Source organism: Dysidea avara, chromosome 10 (assembly GCF_963678975.1).
Source record: "Dysidea avara chromosome 10, odDysAvar1.4, whole genome shotgun sequence".
Classification (NCBI taxonomy): Eukaryota; Metazoa; Porifera; class Demospongiae; order Dictyoceratida; family Dysideidae; genus Dysidea; species Dysidea avara.
In genome coordinates this window covers 23,457,225-23,475,155 of record NC_089281.1, presented here as the reverse complement: position 1 = coordinate 23,475,155, position 17,931 = coordinate 23,457,225, and the positions used below count along the sequence as shown (strand labels likewise).

The 17,931-nt window shown below is 36.8% G+C and overlaps 1 protein-coding gene across 3 annotated transcripts in view; it reads left to right on the top strand.

Moving 5' to 3' along the window:
* LOC136237147 (uncharacterized) overlaps positions 1-11,385 on the top strand; it is a 68,830-nt gene extending 57,445 nt beyond the window's left edge. Inside the window, exons 25-40 of one of the 3 annotated variants that reach the window (XM_066027454.1) lie at positions 542-728; positions 783-1,037; positions 1,095-1,177; positions 1,239-1,410; positions 1,465-1,722; positions 3,434-3,513; positions 3,992-4,172; positions 4,990-5,250; positions 8,412-8,497; positions 8,916-9,090; positions 9,156-9,449; positions 10,373-10,494; positions 10,643-10,774; positions 10,822-10,939; positions 10,992-11,130; positions 11,184-11,385. In XM_066027454.1, coding sequence (XP_065883526.1) covers positions 542-728; positions 783-1,037; positions 1,095-1,177; positions 1,239-1,410; positions 1,465-1,722; positions 3,434-3,513; positions 3,992-4,172; positions 4,990-5,250; positions 8,412-8,497; positions 8,916-9,090; positions 9,156-9,449; positions 10,373-10,494; positions 10,643-10,774; positions 10,822-10,939; positions 10,992-11,130; positions 11,184-11,328 — 2,688 coding nt within the window. In that variant the 3' untranslated portion in view covers positions 11,329-11,385. Of the gene's footprint in view, positions 1-541; positions 729-782; positions 1,038-1,094; positions 1,178-1,238; positions 1,411-1,464; positions 1,723-3,427; positions 3,514-3,991; positions 4,173-4,989; positions 5,251-8,411; positions 8,498-8,915; positions 9,091-9,155; positions 9,450-10,372; positions 10,495-10,642; positions 10,775-10,821; positions 10,940-10,991; positions 11,131-11,183 lie in introns of all 3 variants that reach the window. The other 2 variants (XM_066027453.1, XM_066027455.1) reach the window with 2 other exon arrangements.
* The last annotated feature ends 6,546 nt before the right edge of the window (positions 11,386-17,931 follow it).

Below are 17,931 nucleotides of genomic sequence, written 5' to 3'. Positions count from 1 at the left end.
TTGCAGGTCACTAGTGGGATAGAATTTATGATCATTGTATCTAAAACCTAGTCAAACAAGATCATGTAGCTAATAAAATGATAATTTGGAGCAAAATTTCAATATTGAAACAATAACACTGATATAGGCATAAGATTTTTGTTCACAGGGCACCAGCCTAGATGGATAAACCATGAAGATTCAAGGGACTTCCTGACATCAATCTTGAGAACAAATTTACCCAATGACCATCAATTTCTATTCCCTGGGTTGCTACGTATGCACACTGTATATGCAGCTGTCCATAACTAAGGCTGTATAACAAGCAGAACCTAAGCAAAATGGCTCTTCTTTGATTTCCAGTAATTAGTATTTGAGAAATTGTTTTGTTGTTTGGTTTAATTGGGGTCATTGCAATTAATAATTGGTGAAACAAGAGAGATCATCACTTACTGTGCAAATTTTAACCCTTTGTTTAACCCATACAAATCCTTTACGTAAATACCTAACTTAAAAGGAATTTCCCATTCACTTTTCAAATTAATAGTTGCATCCCTGACAGGATGGATCAGATTCTACTAACTACACATGGTATTGGGGAGATGGATCTCCCAATACTGTTGTAAAGAGTTACACTGCTAGTAGAACACAGACCCATATGTATACTACTCCTGGTAGCTTCACTATAACTGTCACAGTTAAAGATGGAGGAAGTGATACTAGCGTAGAGAAAACTATACTTGTTTTAGGTAGTGTGAATTTTGTGTATGACTTTAATAATTATGTAGTGTTTGTAATTTCAGATTCCATCTCAAGAGTAATTATCTATATTCCAGTACATATAGTAGTTGATGTTGCTGTCACCTTTGCTGCCAGGGTGGAGTTAACGTTTAACTCAACTTACAGCTCACCAGTGACATACCAGTGGAGCTACAATGGTGGAAATTATTCAGGGCCCACACATACTTTTCATGAAACAGGAACACAAAATGTAACTTGTACAGCAACAAATTTTGTTAGCCACTCAACTACTACGTCATCAGTGAACGTAAAGAAAAGTATGTATGCACATGCCATGTGCATGCTTATAATATATTTTTATGTATAATTTTCAGTTCCTGTTAATCCTGTTCGGCTGGTGGCTACTCCATCAGTTGCTGCTGTAAACCAGACTGTCACATTTTCTATGATAGTTGAGGTATAAACATGCAATGTGTTGTAAATTTTAGAGCATAGCTATAAATAATATTTTGTTTCAGCAAAGTGGAAATTACTCTTACATTTTTTCATTTGGTGATGGTGAAGAGGAAGTTGTGACCACAAGTAGTGTAGCAAATCATTCCTACAGCTCAGCTGATAAATATTTAACTATGGCATCTGCTAATGATTCTGACCATAGTTTCTCAAAAACTATTTCAGTAGAAATCCAAAGTATGCAGTAATATAGTTGTGTCAATTACACACATACGTATGTCTTGTCATTAGATTACATCACTTGCATCAATGTTGACTCATTTGTTTCTCAATTTAATGTAACTTTTCTTGTTAAATATTGTGGAAATGAGGATCTTGACTATGGAACGGTTACCTACCAATGGGACTTTGGTGATGGTAACACTGCTAGTTCTACTTTTCCTTCAATATTTCACCACTACCAAACACCAGGAACCTGGATCTACAGATTGATTGCTTCAAATGCTGTTAGTGAAGTACCTTTGACAAGATCTGTCAATATTGAAGCAGGTACGTATACAATGATGAATGTTACCTACAAACCACATATACATCTATATTATTACACAAATATTTTTAAAAGATGTAGCCAGGATTCCCTGGAAGGTGGTTTGAATTTAGAAGTGGAAATTCCCAGTGTGTTTCCCCCACAGCCAGTTCCTAGATGAAAATGGCCTGAGTTTTTCAAAGGCAAAGCCAGGATTCTCTGGAAGGGAGATCGTATTAGGAAGTAGAAATTCCCAGGTCTACAGCCAGTTTCTACAAATGACCTGAGTTCCTTTGTTGGCAAAGCATTTTTCCAAGTAAAAACATTTACTTCCTCCAATTCAAGACAGCATGTGCTCACCTCATGCCACTAAACAGATATTCGCAGTGAAACTGTATCATGTATTCAACACTTTATGCTATGTGTATAACACGACCACCAAAGTTTACTGCATCTGCTGCCTTTCAGCTCCACTAATTTCATAATCTCTGCCATTTTCGTCGTAATAGAATTGTTTCATTTCATTGTTAATGAATCACCTTTGGTGCAATTTGATTATCAGGGGCCGCAACAGCATAATTTAATTGTAAAATCTTTTGCGACTGTATAAGGGGGGTTGCCTAAACCATACAAACCCCCCTGGTTATGCCCTTGTTTTTATGTTCATGCATATGGTACCAATATGTAAACAGTACACATACAAATTTTTGAGGGATGTGATTTTTACAAACTTCACAGTTGCTTGGCTGTCTGTAAAATTTTCATCCTCCTAATGATTACCAGGGTTAGCTCTATGTTTTCTATTAGGCAACCTCAGTGAAAAATGAGTTACCTCAATAATAAAACCACTAAAATTAGTCAATCCATGAAAATTACGTATCTCAAAAATTTGTACATATAAGTTATGTTAAAGCATTGCTGTGAGTGACATATGGATAATAAAGCACTAGACGAAGACAAGTGCTTTATTAACATGCTAATAGTACTAATCTAGGTGAGTGTATGTTAGTCCTAATGCTAGTGTTCTATATCTTCCTTGTAGTATAAAACAGGCCTGTTTATTGTAAACCTCAATAGTTTTCTGTGGACTAAGTTGCTGATTACTGAGTTCTGGTATTATGTTGGTGATGTCTAGCTGTCCTAAGGATTGTTGACAAACAAAATGCCAGTGCCTTCATTTAATTTAAAAAAAATACAGTTGGTGGGCTATAAAGTACAGTTCACACTTCAACTGTACTTCAGTACAATTTTTGTTTGATGTCTCCCATATGCAGAAATTCTTTAAATGTACTTATTATATGCATGCTGTTGTGATGGTAGATATTAGCACTGGAACAAAGGTTTGAAAGCTTTGGAAGTTTTGTAAACTTCAAAGGTGGCTTTACTTCCTTCAAAGCTTCATAACCATGGATACTACCATGTGTAATCAGTCATAAAGTCATGTACTTCTAGGAAACTTGCAAATATTGTATATTTGTAGCCTAAGCAGTTGTACTAGAGCCTGTACTACAGCTACAACAAAGTGTGAATTCGCATGGGTGAATACCCAGTTATGATCTTTAATTGCTAACATGACATAATCAACAAAGCTTGGTAGTTTTCTTGCAAAAAGCTTTGGAGGATAAAATGTGGCCTTCATTCCAACCCTAGTAGATGTGTATCAACAAAATGGTGTATGTGTGTATCCATCTTAAGTTCTTATATTATTTATGTTTGTTTTGATTCTAGTGACAGTGGATCAGCTGACAATTGTTGGACCGACCATTGCACTTGCAAATAAAAACATCAGTTTATCTCTCAGAACATTAAATCAGGTATGTACATATATGCATTTGGTCTACACTGTCTCAAATTAAAATTTTAAGCTTACATTTATTACACCCACCCACACCCACACACACACACACATACATACACAGGCATGCATATGCACAAGCACCCACATGCGTTGCATGCTGCAAGTGCACACATACAACACGTGCTGTCAAGGAGTGGATGCACAATAAGTTGACTGATTTGTATATGTGCAAAATTTAATGTGGCTGGATTTGCAAAAAGGTACCTTTTTCACACACAAAATTTGAGCCATTTTTTGAACTTTGAGGCTTCATAACTTTTTGGTAATTTCATATAATTTCCTTGAGTGTGTAGCTACAGTATCTAGCTACATTTTAATTCTAAGAGCAAGTTAATCAGTATAAGGAGTCAAGTGTTACATCATATTAGTTTCTAACTGATACATATTTTCAGCTTTGAGTACAATGTACAAATACTTCCTTGTTTCTTTATTAGGTCGCGAATGGTATTATCTACACTTGGAATATTACAAATGAAGAAAGTAGTCAAGTTATTGTAAATGTAACAGGTGTCGATCTTGTACACTACTCTGTGATATTTCCTGTTACTGGAATGTTCATTGTATCAGTATCAGGAGGAAATTTGATGAGAGCTACTCTGACTATTAGAGTCATAGGTATCATACTTGCATGTGTAAATTTATTATAAACATAATTTGATCTGTTGATTTACTCTAAACATTTAATTCCTGATCTAACGCATGTATTTTTGGCAAAGTATTTCCTAAGGTTTCACAAGAAACCTCTTTAGGCAAAATCACCAGTTTACATTCATAACATTCAATGCTAATATCACAATACTCATTTTACTTGTCTTTCTCAAAAATTGATCTCCCTGACAAGTTTTATATGGCAAGTTCCTTTACAATAGTTGCCCTAATAGCCTTTAAAAAGCTGCTTTGAAGAAGCAAGACAAGAAGCAACACTGAGAAATACACGATACCATTAAAGGGTACAGCCAGATAACTATATGCTCTATTTGAGTCAATGTTCATGAATTATGTATCTCTGACTTCTCTATGTATTTGATCTTTGCAGTACTGTATGAAGTTTTGTTCAAATTTAAAAACTGCAACCATCTTGGCTCCCTTAATGGTAACTATACCACTGATAACAGAAGCTTCCTGTAAGGGAGGCCCCTTAATTCTTGAGATGCACTCCTGTGGTAACATATATAGCTAGCTAGTAATTGCCTAGTTTGTTAAAACATTATACTAGGTGACAAATACACAGTACAGATTTATTGCAACATCACACTCTAGGGTGAAACATTGTTTTGCAAGAAAAACCATGCAATTTACTACTGTATCAATATGGAGACAAACAAGTATCATACTATTGGTCATGAGCAAGCGTGGCGTTACACTGAATCTGTACCATAATAAAGATGCTTACCCATTTTACATTGTTGCTGTATGTGATCCTTTTCACTAGATGCAATTATCTGTGTCCTTGTTAATACATTCATCAATGCAACAAATGTTCAATTTGATGTCAGCCTGAATTGTGGACTTGGAAATTATGATTATGGAGATGTAACCTACCAATGGGACTTTGGTGATGGCAACACTGCTAGGTCTCTTTATCCTACTATATCCCACATCTATCAAACAAAGGGAAATTGGACCTTTACTGTAATGGCATCAAATACTGTTAGTGAAGGTGAACACACCGGAAGTGTTGATATTAAACAAGGTATTTGAATTAATATGCAGTGTATGTAGCTAAAACCATGCCTTAGTGTACATGATCAATGGCTGTGACATAATACATTTTCACCAAAAGTTTTTATTAACTTTTCGTACTACTTAGTCTCATCCCCAGCCATCCTTATACTTTATTACGCCAAGGTTAAGCCTGAGTCAAATATGCTCAAAATTTTGCCCAAAATTCCCCCAATTTTTACCCATTATGATAGCTCTTCAGTGTTCCTATTATGCTTGCATTATGCTCCTAAGTTAGCAACATTTCTTGTAACATTTCATTCAATCAGTGAATGATCTATTAAAGTATTTCACTACAAAAGTGACTGGAGCTATGTACAATGCGTTTTGAGTGCTCAATATACAGGAAAGGTGGCCAAACTTAAACTATTTATTGCTATCAGAGAATTTGAATGGCATTATGAAGATGCTCACAGGACTTAAAAATTTGCCACATCAGCACATAGTGGTTCTCATTAACACTTTACAAATTGTACTATCTGATTAATATTCAAAATTTTCAATACCTCACACATGTCCATACTCTGGTATTTTACTACTTTTTGTCACAGTTACTTGGATGCACACTTATTTACAACTATATGCTGATTTTGGATGGGATTTCAGTTTGCAGCTTCCACTGACTGCTCTATTAGGTAGTATTGACTATTTTCATGGAATTAAGCTCCACAGTTTGAAAGTTTTACCTATTATGCTAGCATTATACTGGCATACCACTCCATCCTATTATGCTTTTTATTATGCTGGCATATTTGACGCAGGCCTAGCCAAGGTCATCTGGTGACATTATAAAGTCAAACTTCTTGGCCCAGGAAATGCACATTGATATATACTTGATATAAAAAACCAGCGTAGTCATTGATTATAGATCTTCTTTGCAGTTTTTCATCACTCTAAATTGAGTTTTATGAAGGTTTTCATACATGAAGTGTTAATTGACTTCCATTTATCATACCAGTAAGATTTCCAAGCAAACATCCTTTAAGCAGCTGGAAGCATAAATGTTCATTTGATTTTAAGCATGAATACGATAGGCATACTTGTTCTGTTTTTTCACTAAAATTAATGTCACCAGACACCTTCGTGTGATCGAGCACATGGGTAGCTGGGGATGAAACTATAGGTACTGCCATGAATTCAATATGATAAATTGCAGTGTGGACAGAAGACCAAATACACTGTAGGATATATAAAACAAAAGAGCCTAATTGTTCTCTATGTATACCTAATCTAATAGCTGCAGAGTGACCTTTAAATTACTAGTGACACTCCACACAAAGTGGCTTCAAATTTTATAATCATTGTGCAAGACAGCAGCTAAAGCTGGATATTTTTAAATCAGGCGTGCACCCAGTTTACCAAAATTGTTTTCATAAAAACGTGCGTGTACCTACCTACCTACCTACCTACCTACCTACCTACCTACCTACCTACCTACCTACCTACCTACCTACCGACCTACCTACCTACCTACCTACCTACCTACCTACCGACCTACCTACCTACCCACCTACCTACCTACCCACCTACCTACCTACCCACCTACCTACCTACCCACCTACCTACCTACCCACCTACCTACCTACCCACCTACCTACCTACCCACCTACCTACCTACCCACCTACCTACCTACCCACCTACCTACCTACCCACCTACCTACCTACCCACCTACCTACCTACCCACCTACCTACCTACCCACCTACCTACCTACCCACCTACCTACCTACCCACCTACCTACCTACCCACCTACCTACCTACCCACCTACCTACCTACCCACCTACCTACCTACCCACCTACCTACCTACCCACCTACCTACCTACCCACCCACCTACCCATGAGGCTGGATTTGCGGAGCTACTTTTCTTATCAGGTTTTAAGTTCATGTATTAATTCTACCCATATCACACAAAGATTTGAAACGCCAGGCTTTTTTAAAATTCATCACTACCAGGCAGAAACAAATACTAATAATTGGCTGCTGCACAATTGCAGCTTATTTTACTACTGCTTGCTTATCCAAAATTCAACAGTCGTATCTTGAAAAACCGGCACATAGTCCATTTTGTATTGAGGCTTGTGATAAGAGCACACAACGATCTCATTAAATGCTGTGATGATTTGTGCATATGCAACATGATTATATTCATTTTCAAATGACAGGAACTGGTGGTCATTGACAACAACAGTAATGATTATATTTAAGCCTCACTGCTAATGTGATTGCTTGCACAACACTGTTGAAACTTTATGAGAACTGTACTGAGCCACCTTAACAACTTTAAAACAACAATGAAAGCCTCTTGAGCTACCAGAAATAGAGTATCCTTTGAATTAAAAGGTGGTGGGTACCCATGTTTACACAAACAGAAATGAAGGACAACCTCAAGGCTTCTCTAAACAATTCGAGTGAGAATACATGATAGACACACTATAAAACAGTTGAGAAGATACTTCTCTGCATATAATTTGCAGTTTAAAGTAGTTTGTTGTAGTTACACTTCCTTAGTAGTGCATAATTTCCTTTTTTCCCTCCACTATTAAGTTATGGAACTCCCTTCCCCCACTGTAATTAACTCCCCTACACTTGATCAGTTTTGTAATATGATTAATACCTGTGCATTATAATCTCTTTTGATTTCTGCACAGTGATAAATATATATATTATATATATAGCAACGTAATCACCAAATTACAAAAGAATTCATGGGGTACAAAATATGCTAAATTACAGTATTTACAAATCTAATTATTAAAATAATAGTGATAGCCGCATGACTATAAACTAGATCATATACATCATTGATTAATTGCCTATTTAGTTAGCATTAGCTGCATGGATGCCTGGTTTTTAGAAGTAGCATAACATCAACTTGTTTACACTGCAGGTTCAAGGCTACCTAGGTCCAGTCATGGATTTTTTTCTCCTTTCTCCAACTTTTCAAACACATCTTAAGTAGCTAAAGTCTTTGAGCAGGCTGTAGGACCAGGTGTCCTACAGACCTTCAGCACTTGTGCTGTAAAGCATTAATAAATAAACACTGTTATAACAATATACGAATGTATTATTACTGATTGTTCACAAATTATATCATGTGCTAATGTGAATGTAACCCCCTTTAATTGTAGCAATGGATGACCACCTCAGTATTGTTGGACCCACAGTTGCACCTGTTGGGAAAAATATCACATTTTCTGTAACAGGAACAGATCAGGTTAAGTTTATGCATATAATTTACTGGCAAATAAAATTTTATTTATGTATCTACAAGCATTTTTACCATTTCTTTGTAATGTATACATGTAATTTCACTATGCAATAATCTTACTTTGCAATATGTAAGTCTATCCCACTGGTTACTGTCATAATGAATTGGATTACTAGCATGTACAATTATGTACAGCCATAACCATTTGTTCTTGGCTTTTGCTTAATAATAGAATTATCTAGTCAACTTCAATCATAATGAAAGGTAAAGAATGCATGGTGAATAAGCTCATGTGCACTTAAGCCCTTTCTCAGTAGGTCATATATACACAACAACCTCTGGCATCTTAAAAGTATAGCAGAAAGAGTTGTTGAAATCTTTCCAAGCATACACCATGTGACAAACACATTGTACATTTTGTTAGGTTGGTATCAATTACACTTGGACCATTACAAACCAAGATAACATGGAATTATTCAAGAGTGCAGCTGGCACTGACCGCACACAGTACTCTCTTGTGTTTCCCTTTGCTGGAGTATTTGTTGTGTCAGTATCAGGAAACAATATGTTGATGGCTATTCTAACAATCAACATTAGACGTTAGTTGTATTGTATGTATAATATATACATATAGTAAATGACCACTGATGTTATTTACAAACAGATAAAATTGGTGAAGTCAGATTAGAATATCCTCCCATCGTTGAGGTCAAAAGACAAGCAACAATTGCTATCTCTCTCTATGATCTTTTTAATGTGTCTTACAATGGAGCTGTAAACATGACAATATTATCAGATGCTACTCATCAAACACAACCTGATGTGCGAGATTATGAACACACACCCAGTGTGATAATGTCAGACTTCTCCTATAGTGTGAGCAGTACATATCAAGTTATCGTTACTGCGAGTAATCTTGTGTCTCAAGTGTCAGTTAGTTTTGCTATAGAAGCTGTTCGTAAGTACAACTGTATACACACTGTCACACACACACACACACACCACACACACACACACACACACACACACACACACACACACACACACACACACACACACACACACACACACACACACACACACACACACACACACACACACACACACACACACACACACACACCACACACACACACACTGTCACACACACACACCACACACACACACACACACACACACACACACACACACACACACACACACACACACACACACACACACACACACACACACACACACACACACACACACACACACACACACACACACACACACACACACACACACACACACACACACACACACACACACACACACACACACTGTCACACACACACACCACACACACACACACACACACACACACACACACACACACACACACACACACACACACACACACACACACACACTGTCACACACACACACACTGTCACACACACTGTCACACACACACACACACTGTCACACACACACACACACACACGCACGCACACGCACACACACACACACACCACACACACACACACACACACACACACCACACACACACACACACACACACACACACACACACACACACACACACACACACACACACACACACACACACACTGTCACACACACACACACACTGTCACACACACACACACTGTCACACACACACACACACACACACACACGCACACACACACACACACACACACACACACACACACACACACACACACACACACTGTCACACACACACACACTGTCACACACACACACGCACGCACGCACACACACACACACACACACACACACACACACACACACACACCACACACACATGCGCGCGCACACACGCACACAGAGGTGGATCACAGTCATCTCAATTAGGTACCAATACTACCATACTGCTACAATTTGATGTTGGACGCTTGTCACAAGCAAATGTTAGTTATGAAGATTCACTTTGGAGAGAGCAATTCTCAGATGTGGTGGACAACAATCTTACTACAGTAAGTGGATAGACTGAACATGCATGACTATAACCAGTAGTGTACAGAATTATGTAGAAGTTATATTGTATTATTGTAATCATTGTTAATTCAGCTCAAAGATACAATGAAGTTTAAAGTCAATTTTTTCAACATTGTTTACATACAGGAACACCATTTACCTGATTGGCAACTCATTGCAACTGCTGGTAGTATTGAAAGTGAAGCGAACCTTCTGGAGATGTTTGTTGATGTCCTTCCTACACAATCATCTGCATCTGCTTTAGCAAATGCAACGGAAGTCTGTCTTTTATTTAAAGCACAAGCCTTCCCTAATTTCTTTTGTAGATAGCTTTTCAGCTGATCAGAATCATTTTAGATGATCACTACCAATTTCTGCTACCCAACAGTAGCACTTTCATATCAGCTTCAAGTGCAGAAGTACTGGGAATATCACGTACACCAGGTACATACATACATATCTGCAATTTTTTGACATGTTTATATGTTATACTAAGGAGGCAATAGTGGTGGAAGTTCAGGAAATTTAGGAAGCAATGATGAGTCTTCACTACCATTGGATTTAGGAATGGGTATTGGAATACTTCTGCTGATTGTAGTCATAGTATTTGTTGTAGCTGTTGTGTACTGCACAAAGTGAGTAATTAGATAATACATGTGTGGCTGGTTACGTGTTAGCCATATTTCAGGAAATATCGACGTCTAAAGAAGGAATATGGGAAGTTAAGTCAATCAGATCAAGCATCATTCTTTATCAATGATGAAGTAGATATTGGACCAGAAGACATTCCAATGAGAGAAATAGTATTAGAAGCTGTTACTGATGAGCTATAACAATTAATGTACATAATCTTTTATACATTTCATAAATTAAGAGCTTCACTTAAATAATCTCATCCTATGGTCACACCCATCATGAGGTTTATACTTTTAACTTGTAAGTTACAACATGATGGCAAATGGAAATTGCTATATAAGTATATTATTGTTTATTTGCCTACTTTTTGTGGTTTCTGTACCAGTAGTAAAAAAATTGATCGACATAGATTCGATGATCATGTATTGTAGACAATTGTAAAGGAACTTCATAGGGGTATTACGTATACGTATATCTGCACAAACTCCTCAGTGAAAATTAATATGGCTGTATACACTACAATAGTCAGCCTATGGGTCCACTGTCAATGAATGTTATTGTAATATTCAATGCACACATTCCTATAGGCAATAATTCATTCCACACGTTTTTTGCAAAGTGATGAATAGGCAAGGTATGCTAACAACTATAGTCATTAGATAAGCAAATTAAGAGTGCATGTGACCATGCAGACATGCAAAAATTATAACGCAAGCATAGGTTTGTGTTACTGTCATGAATTTCTAAAATGCAGATCTACTATACTTTAATAACATATAAAAGCTCTAGCCAGTATATATTGTGATCACCAGCAGTTTATGATTCACACTCAATTTGTCACCTATGCATGGTAAATATACATAACAATACGACTATGATTGAGATGAAACTGCACAACATATACAATATACACTGACCACATTCCTCCCTATCATATTGAATGTGGTCACCACCTTATGCTTTATTTGAGTGAGTATGCTCAAAAATTAAGCCTATTAAGCTGGCATAATTGGTACAGGCTTACACCCCATAGTGTATTATGGGTAAAGGATTGCAAACACTTTAATACATATGCATTTTAAGGCCATGCTGCATAATATGTGGAGCCCAAAATGGGAATGCAGGCAGACAGACATTGTTACAATAAATACACAAAAAAGTCTGGTTTATGATTGCTTGCAACAGCTATACATATAAAATGTCACACAAATATTTAATGCAATCTCCTACCAAGACTGCCCGGAATATTCCATGTTTGAATGGTTTGTAAGCTGATGTAGCACAGTATTCAAGTGGTCTACTCCATTTAGTGCAGTATTACTCATCATTTCTTAGAAGGTTGGGTGAACGTTTCACTGAATACAGCAGTCATGCATAATTATATGACTTCTTGTACTGTGACTAACAAAACGGGTAACTCTTTGGTCTATACTGTCAAACTGGAGAACAGAAATGACAGAGTAAGTCCAGTACACTTATAGTTATTAGGAATCGAATCGTTGCTTATAAAAAGTGGTTCTACCAATTTTGTTTAAATCGTCCGAATCCAATACTAGATCGGTAGATTGGTATGTCTCTATTATTATTATAAATTTGATTATAATCACAATTTTACATGTAAACTCCTCTACAAATTTGAAAAAGAAAATATTAGTCATTATTTTTGGCATGTACGCATTATCAGTAATACTTGATACAAAAGGTGCATCTACAGTTTGTACAAAATAAGTAACAGCTAACAGAAAAGGTTAATATGCATATGTATACATGATAAGGGGTGGACAAAATGACACTGTATCTTACGATATGTATAATAAAGTTGTGAATGTATATAGTCTCAGTCAAACTTCATTTCAGACACATCAAGGCTATATAGGATGGACATAATAAACACTATTCCTATCATACAGCATGGTAGTACTGTATAGTACTAGGGATCATGAAGGTCTAGGCTTTTCTGGCAGTTTAAAACCAGCCTCCTCATCTTTCCTTCATCACAGCTTGGGTACTATAATACAAAAGGCTGGCATAGTGATCCCAAACCCATCCAACAGGTTTCTGTGAGATTTCTATTTAACTGAATTTTCTGCTGACTGACTGACTAACTCACTGATACCCCCAGCCAAGTATAACTATGGTTAAGGCTACAACCTTGATTTCTTTACTGCTCAATGTCACTTTAGCCTGAGATGTACTTTTTGTCAACCACAGCAGCTAAAGTACATGTATACCTTTGTCCACTACTACATAGTAGTACCCATGACAGGGGCGGATCCAGGGGGGGGGCTTTGGGGGCTGAAGCCCCCCCCTTCATATTTAGGCTTTACTTGATCAATATACTGATTATAATGAAATTTTGTCTTAGCATAATTATATTATCACTAATAATACAAATACTCATAAAATTACCTTATTAACATCTTTCCAAGGTATTATCAGTGGATTTATGCTAAAGTTTATGTAACAAGGACCCGGATTAGCATTGGAGGTGTACAAGATCGAGATACTCTAATAGAGCAGTCAGCTAACTACTCTAATAGAACATTCACTGGAAACATGTAGTTGGTTCTGTTATGGAATTTTTCCAAATCTGCCAGCACCTATACATACAATGAAGTGTTTAAAGGGCTTCTTTCATCTACTAGTGTAGTTAATATGTATGGCAATACTTAATTCAAGTACACAATTTCCATTGAAAATGCTCTCAGATTCAATCTTGTATTGTTCAAATTTCAAAATTTTCCACTTTCAACATTCTTAATAATTCTAACATGCACCTATTCAGTATTGTGCAATTGTGAGAGGGGTGCATCATGTACTTGGTTGTTTGTACCTACCAAACTTTTCCATTAGCAAAATGCTTTAGAGAGCCATACCTATAATCTAAAGGCAGTATATAAAATATTTACAGGCAGAAAATATTATGAATTTTATGTGGAAATGTCTCCAAATTGCAGTATTTTAGTATCTATTTTTCAAAATTTTCCTGGGGGGCATGCCCCAGACCCCCCTAGTTCCAGCATGCTTCGCATGCTGGGAAGTGTGTTTTGCACACCTCTACCCAACCTTGAGTTAGCCCCCCCCCCCCCTTTTACAAATCCTAGATCCGCCCCTGCATGAGCAAGCACTTAGGTCAAGAGCTTGAAGCATTTTTTTAAAGCACCCGTATAGTTAAAGTGCTTGATTACAAGCACAAGCACAAATGCTGCAATTTAGTAAATGCTTCAACTACATAGTGAAGCACTATAAAAGTGCTTGATATAATTACTTAAATTTACTTTATTAACAAACAATTTATATTTATATCAACATAATATAATGTTACAACGAACCAACATCAATCACTAAAAGCTTCATCTTTCAATCTGCACCTCTCAGGCCTCCCTGCTACACTGAATAATTGTTCTACAGGTACACCTGATAGAGCAATTATTCACATTTGATAGCACCTTTTGGCTGTTGAATGATGTTTGATAAGAGCTGGCAGCTTTTTGTGCTTTATTTAAATATAAGTAATTAAGTACCAGCACAAGCACAAATGCTGCACAGTAACAAACACTTGTAAGCACTTCAAAACAAGTGCTTAAAGTGCTTATAAGCACAAGTGCTTAAGGCTTGACCCATGTCTGAGCAGTACCACATGGTGGCTTCAGTGGAGCTGGCTATCACAAGTACATGATGTCTGCAGTAACTAAATTGATTGCAGAGGCACTTCTTGTAGTGATACTTGATTAATTGTTGGGGTGTGTGCACTAGTTCACTCAATTGATAACTATGTCATTCTTTCTTTTGATGCGGTAAGCAATGGCGGATCCAGGATGGGGCATTTGGGGCAAATGCCCCCACCCTCACTTTGTTGAGGAGCCAGCCATACTTCTAGCTACTTAACTTTATGTCAGGCCAAGAAACTCATGACAATATTTACAAATTCACCTGAAATAAAAGCGAATCAAAGTGAAACTAGATATGAACATATGCTGTGACGTACTAAGCGCCTCTAAAAATAATTATCATGTTAATGTTATTACGACATTCAGAGCCTTTTAAACAGCTTTTAAGACTCTGAAAAAGCCAAAATAGCTAATAGCAACAGTGAGATACTACTAAGAGGTGATTATTTGCTGCTTCAAAAATGCAGCACTGAGCAGGGGTTCTGGTTTTCCCCAACCATTTACTGTTTGTGCCCCTCCCCTTGCTAACCCTTGGATCTGCCCCTGGTATGTGCTAGTTCACCACTTATAAATTATATCTAAAAGTAAATAAATGAAAAAATAGAAATTTAGTAAGGATCATAGAGACGAAAGCAATGGAAAAAGCAAGGGAGGTTATTACTAAAATTGGACAATGAATTCCTTATACTAGTGGACAATGAATTCCTACTTCGGTCATATACATATGACCGAAGTAGGGATTAAATGTCCAACTAGTACAGCCGTATGACCTCCCTTGCTTCACTGCTTTTATTTCTATGATCCCTATATACTCAAAATAAAATTTCTAATCAGGGAACATGATAGTGTTGTGCGGCCAAGAAAAGTCTATGCATTCGGGCACACAACAGACAAGTGTGTATTTTACAAACACAATTTTCACACATTCATACCTCATACAGCTAGTCCATTTTTGTCTGTGAAGCATCCAATACCAAATTTGAGTTGAAATGGTCCATGAGATACTTGCACTCAAATTAAAGTTTGTCTTATTTTTATTAGTACTTTCTTCATCTTCCATAAATTTCTTTTTGTATATAACACTTACAAAAATTGCCATAACTTGCACAAACTTTATTGGATTGTTATATAATTAACATTATAGCACATTTACCTTCCAATTTGTGTACAGATTAAAACTATAAGTGCAATTTTTTGTCACGCTTGCAGGTGACAGAAAAAAAATTTTAAATCACTATGTAGATAGACTGACCATTGTAGCATGATTTTGTAATATAAAATAAAGCGCATAAGGATAAAGCAAAAACCAATTATGTGACCAAATTTGCAAAAAGGGGTCTTCCACACACATCCAGTTCTATGAACTCAGAAGACCATAACTCAGTGCTCAAGAATTATAATAACCTAAAACTGTTTTATCCACTAAGCTAATGTTGGTGCTTACTACTGACTAAATTTCAAGTAAATAGCCTTTTTCAATCTAAAGTTATGAGTCGTCAAAGTTGGTAAATTAGATGTGTGTGGAAGACCCCTTTCACGATCAAGATATTTTAATAGAACGGTCACAAAGAAGTAAAAAAAATGTGCATGAAAAATTAATGTTAAAAAATATTTCAGGTTTCAAACCAGGGACCTCCACACCTACGTACATGCCTAAACCCTTTACCACTTTGCTACTGCTGTCAGTTGCTCACTTCACTTCATTTCCACCTTATAAATGGAATTTCTAGTTTAGGCCACTCCAAGTAGATTCATTGAATTCATTATGCTGTGCTGTCAACTGAACATTTATTCATTGTTTATCATGAAACTATGCAGCTGTTGTAAAGAGAAATCAATAACCTTATAACCCATGTAGCTTTTAATTTACTATATATTTTCATGCTGTTAGTTTATATTTTCTTCCCTTACCTGTGTGTGCAGTAAGCCAGGGGCGAATCTAGGATTTATAAAGGGGGGGGGGCTAACTCAAGGTACTAATCTCTTGGGTGAAGGTGTGCTTGAAACTAGGGGGTCTAGAAGCATGCCCCCCCCCAGGAAATTTTGATGCTAAAATACTGTAATTTGGAGGCATTTCCACATAAAATTCATATTTCTGCCAGTAGATATTTATATACTGCCTTTAGAATATAGGTACTGTAAAGCATTTTGTAAAGTTTGGGTAGGTACAGACAACCAAGCACCTCTCACAATTGCACAACAATAGGTGCATGTTAGAAGAATAATGTTGAAATTGGAAAATTTTGACATTTGAATGATACGAGATTGAGAAAATTGTGTACCTAAATTAAGTATTGCCATACATATTAACTACACAAGTAGATGAATCAAGCTTTTTAAACAGACCAATGCACTTCATTGTATGTATAGATGTAGGGGAAAGATGTTTATAAGGTGGTTTATGAGTATTTGTATTATTAGTGATCATATAATTATGCTAAGACAAAATTTCATTATGATCCTCAGCATATTGACCCTGGATCTGCCCCTGTAATCTACTTGAATATGTTATTTATTCACAATATAGAGGCTTGAAAAATCAGTGTTAAAGCTGGAGATATTCCTGCAGAAAGCCTCTTCAGTATATAACACAGTTGGGATTTCATCTGGACCCTTTACTTTATGTTCATTGGACAGCACGTTCATTGTGGGGGGAAATACTACATTGTTGTTATCATCAATGAGACTCATTACATAGTTGTATTCTCTGTAGCATTTGCATTGACATTCTCTTTTAAGACAGTAAATTGATAATACTGAACCCAATCATCTAGCAATCTATAGCGTAACCAAATATGTACCACTCTGCGTGGGCAGTTCAAAGGCACCGCCAGTGCCATAATTTGTATATTGCACTGCTGTAGACCGCAGCGAGTGCATTATAACTTATAACGCACTGGTTGCGGTTTTTTAGACCACAACGAGTGCATTATAAGGTATAATGCACCGACCGCAGTGCAATATACAGATATTGCACTGGCTGCGGTTTTGTGCAGCATAGCACAAGTGCCGGTGGCGAAGACCACTACGACACCTCACCTAATAGGTGGAAAGACACTTCACAGATCACTCGAATTCTTTTATAGCCTGACATGTAAAGGTCGATTGTGGGCCATAACGTCACCAATA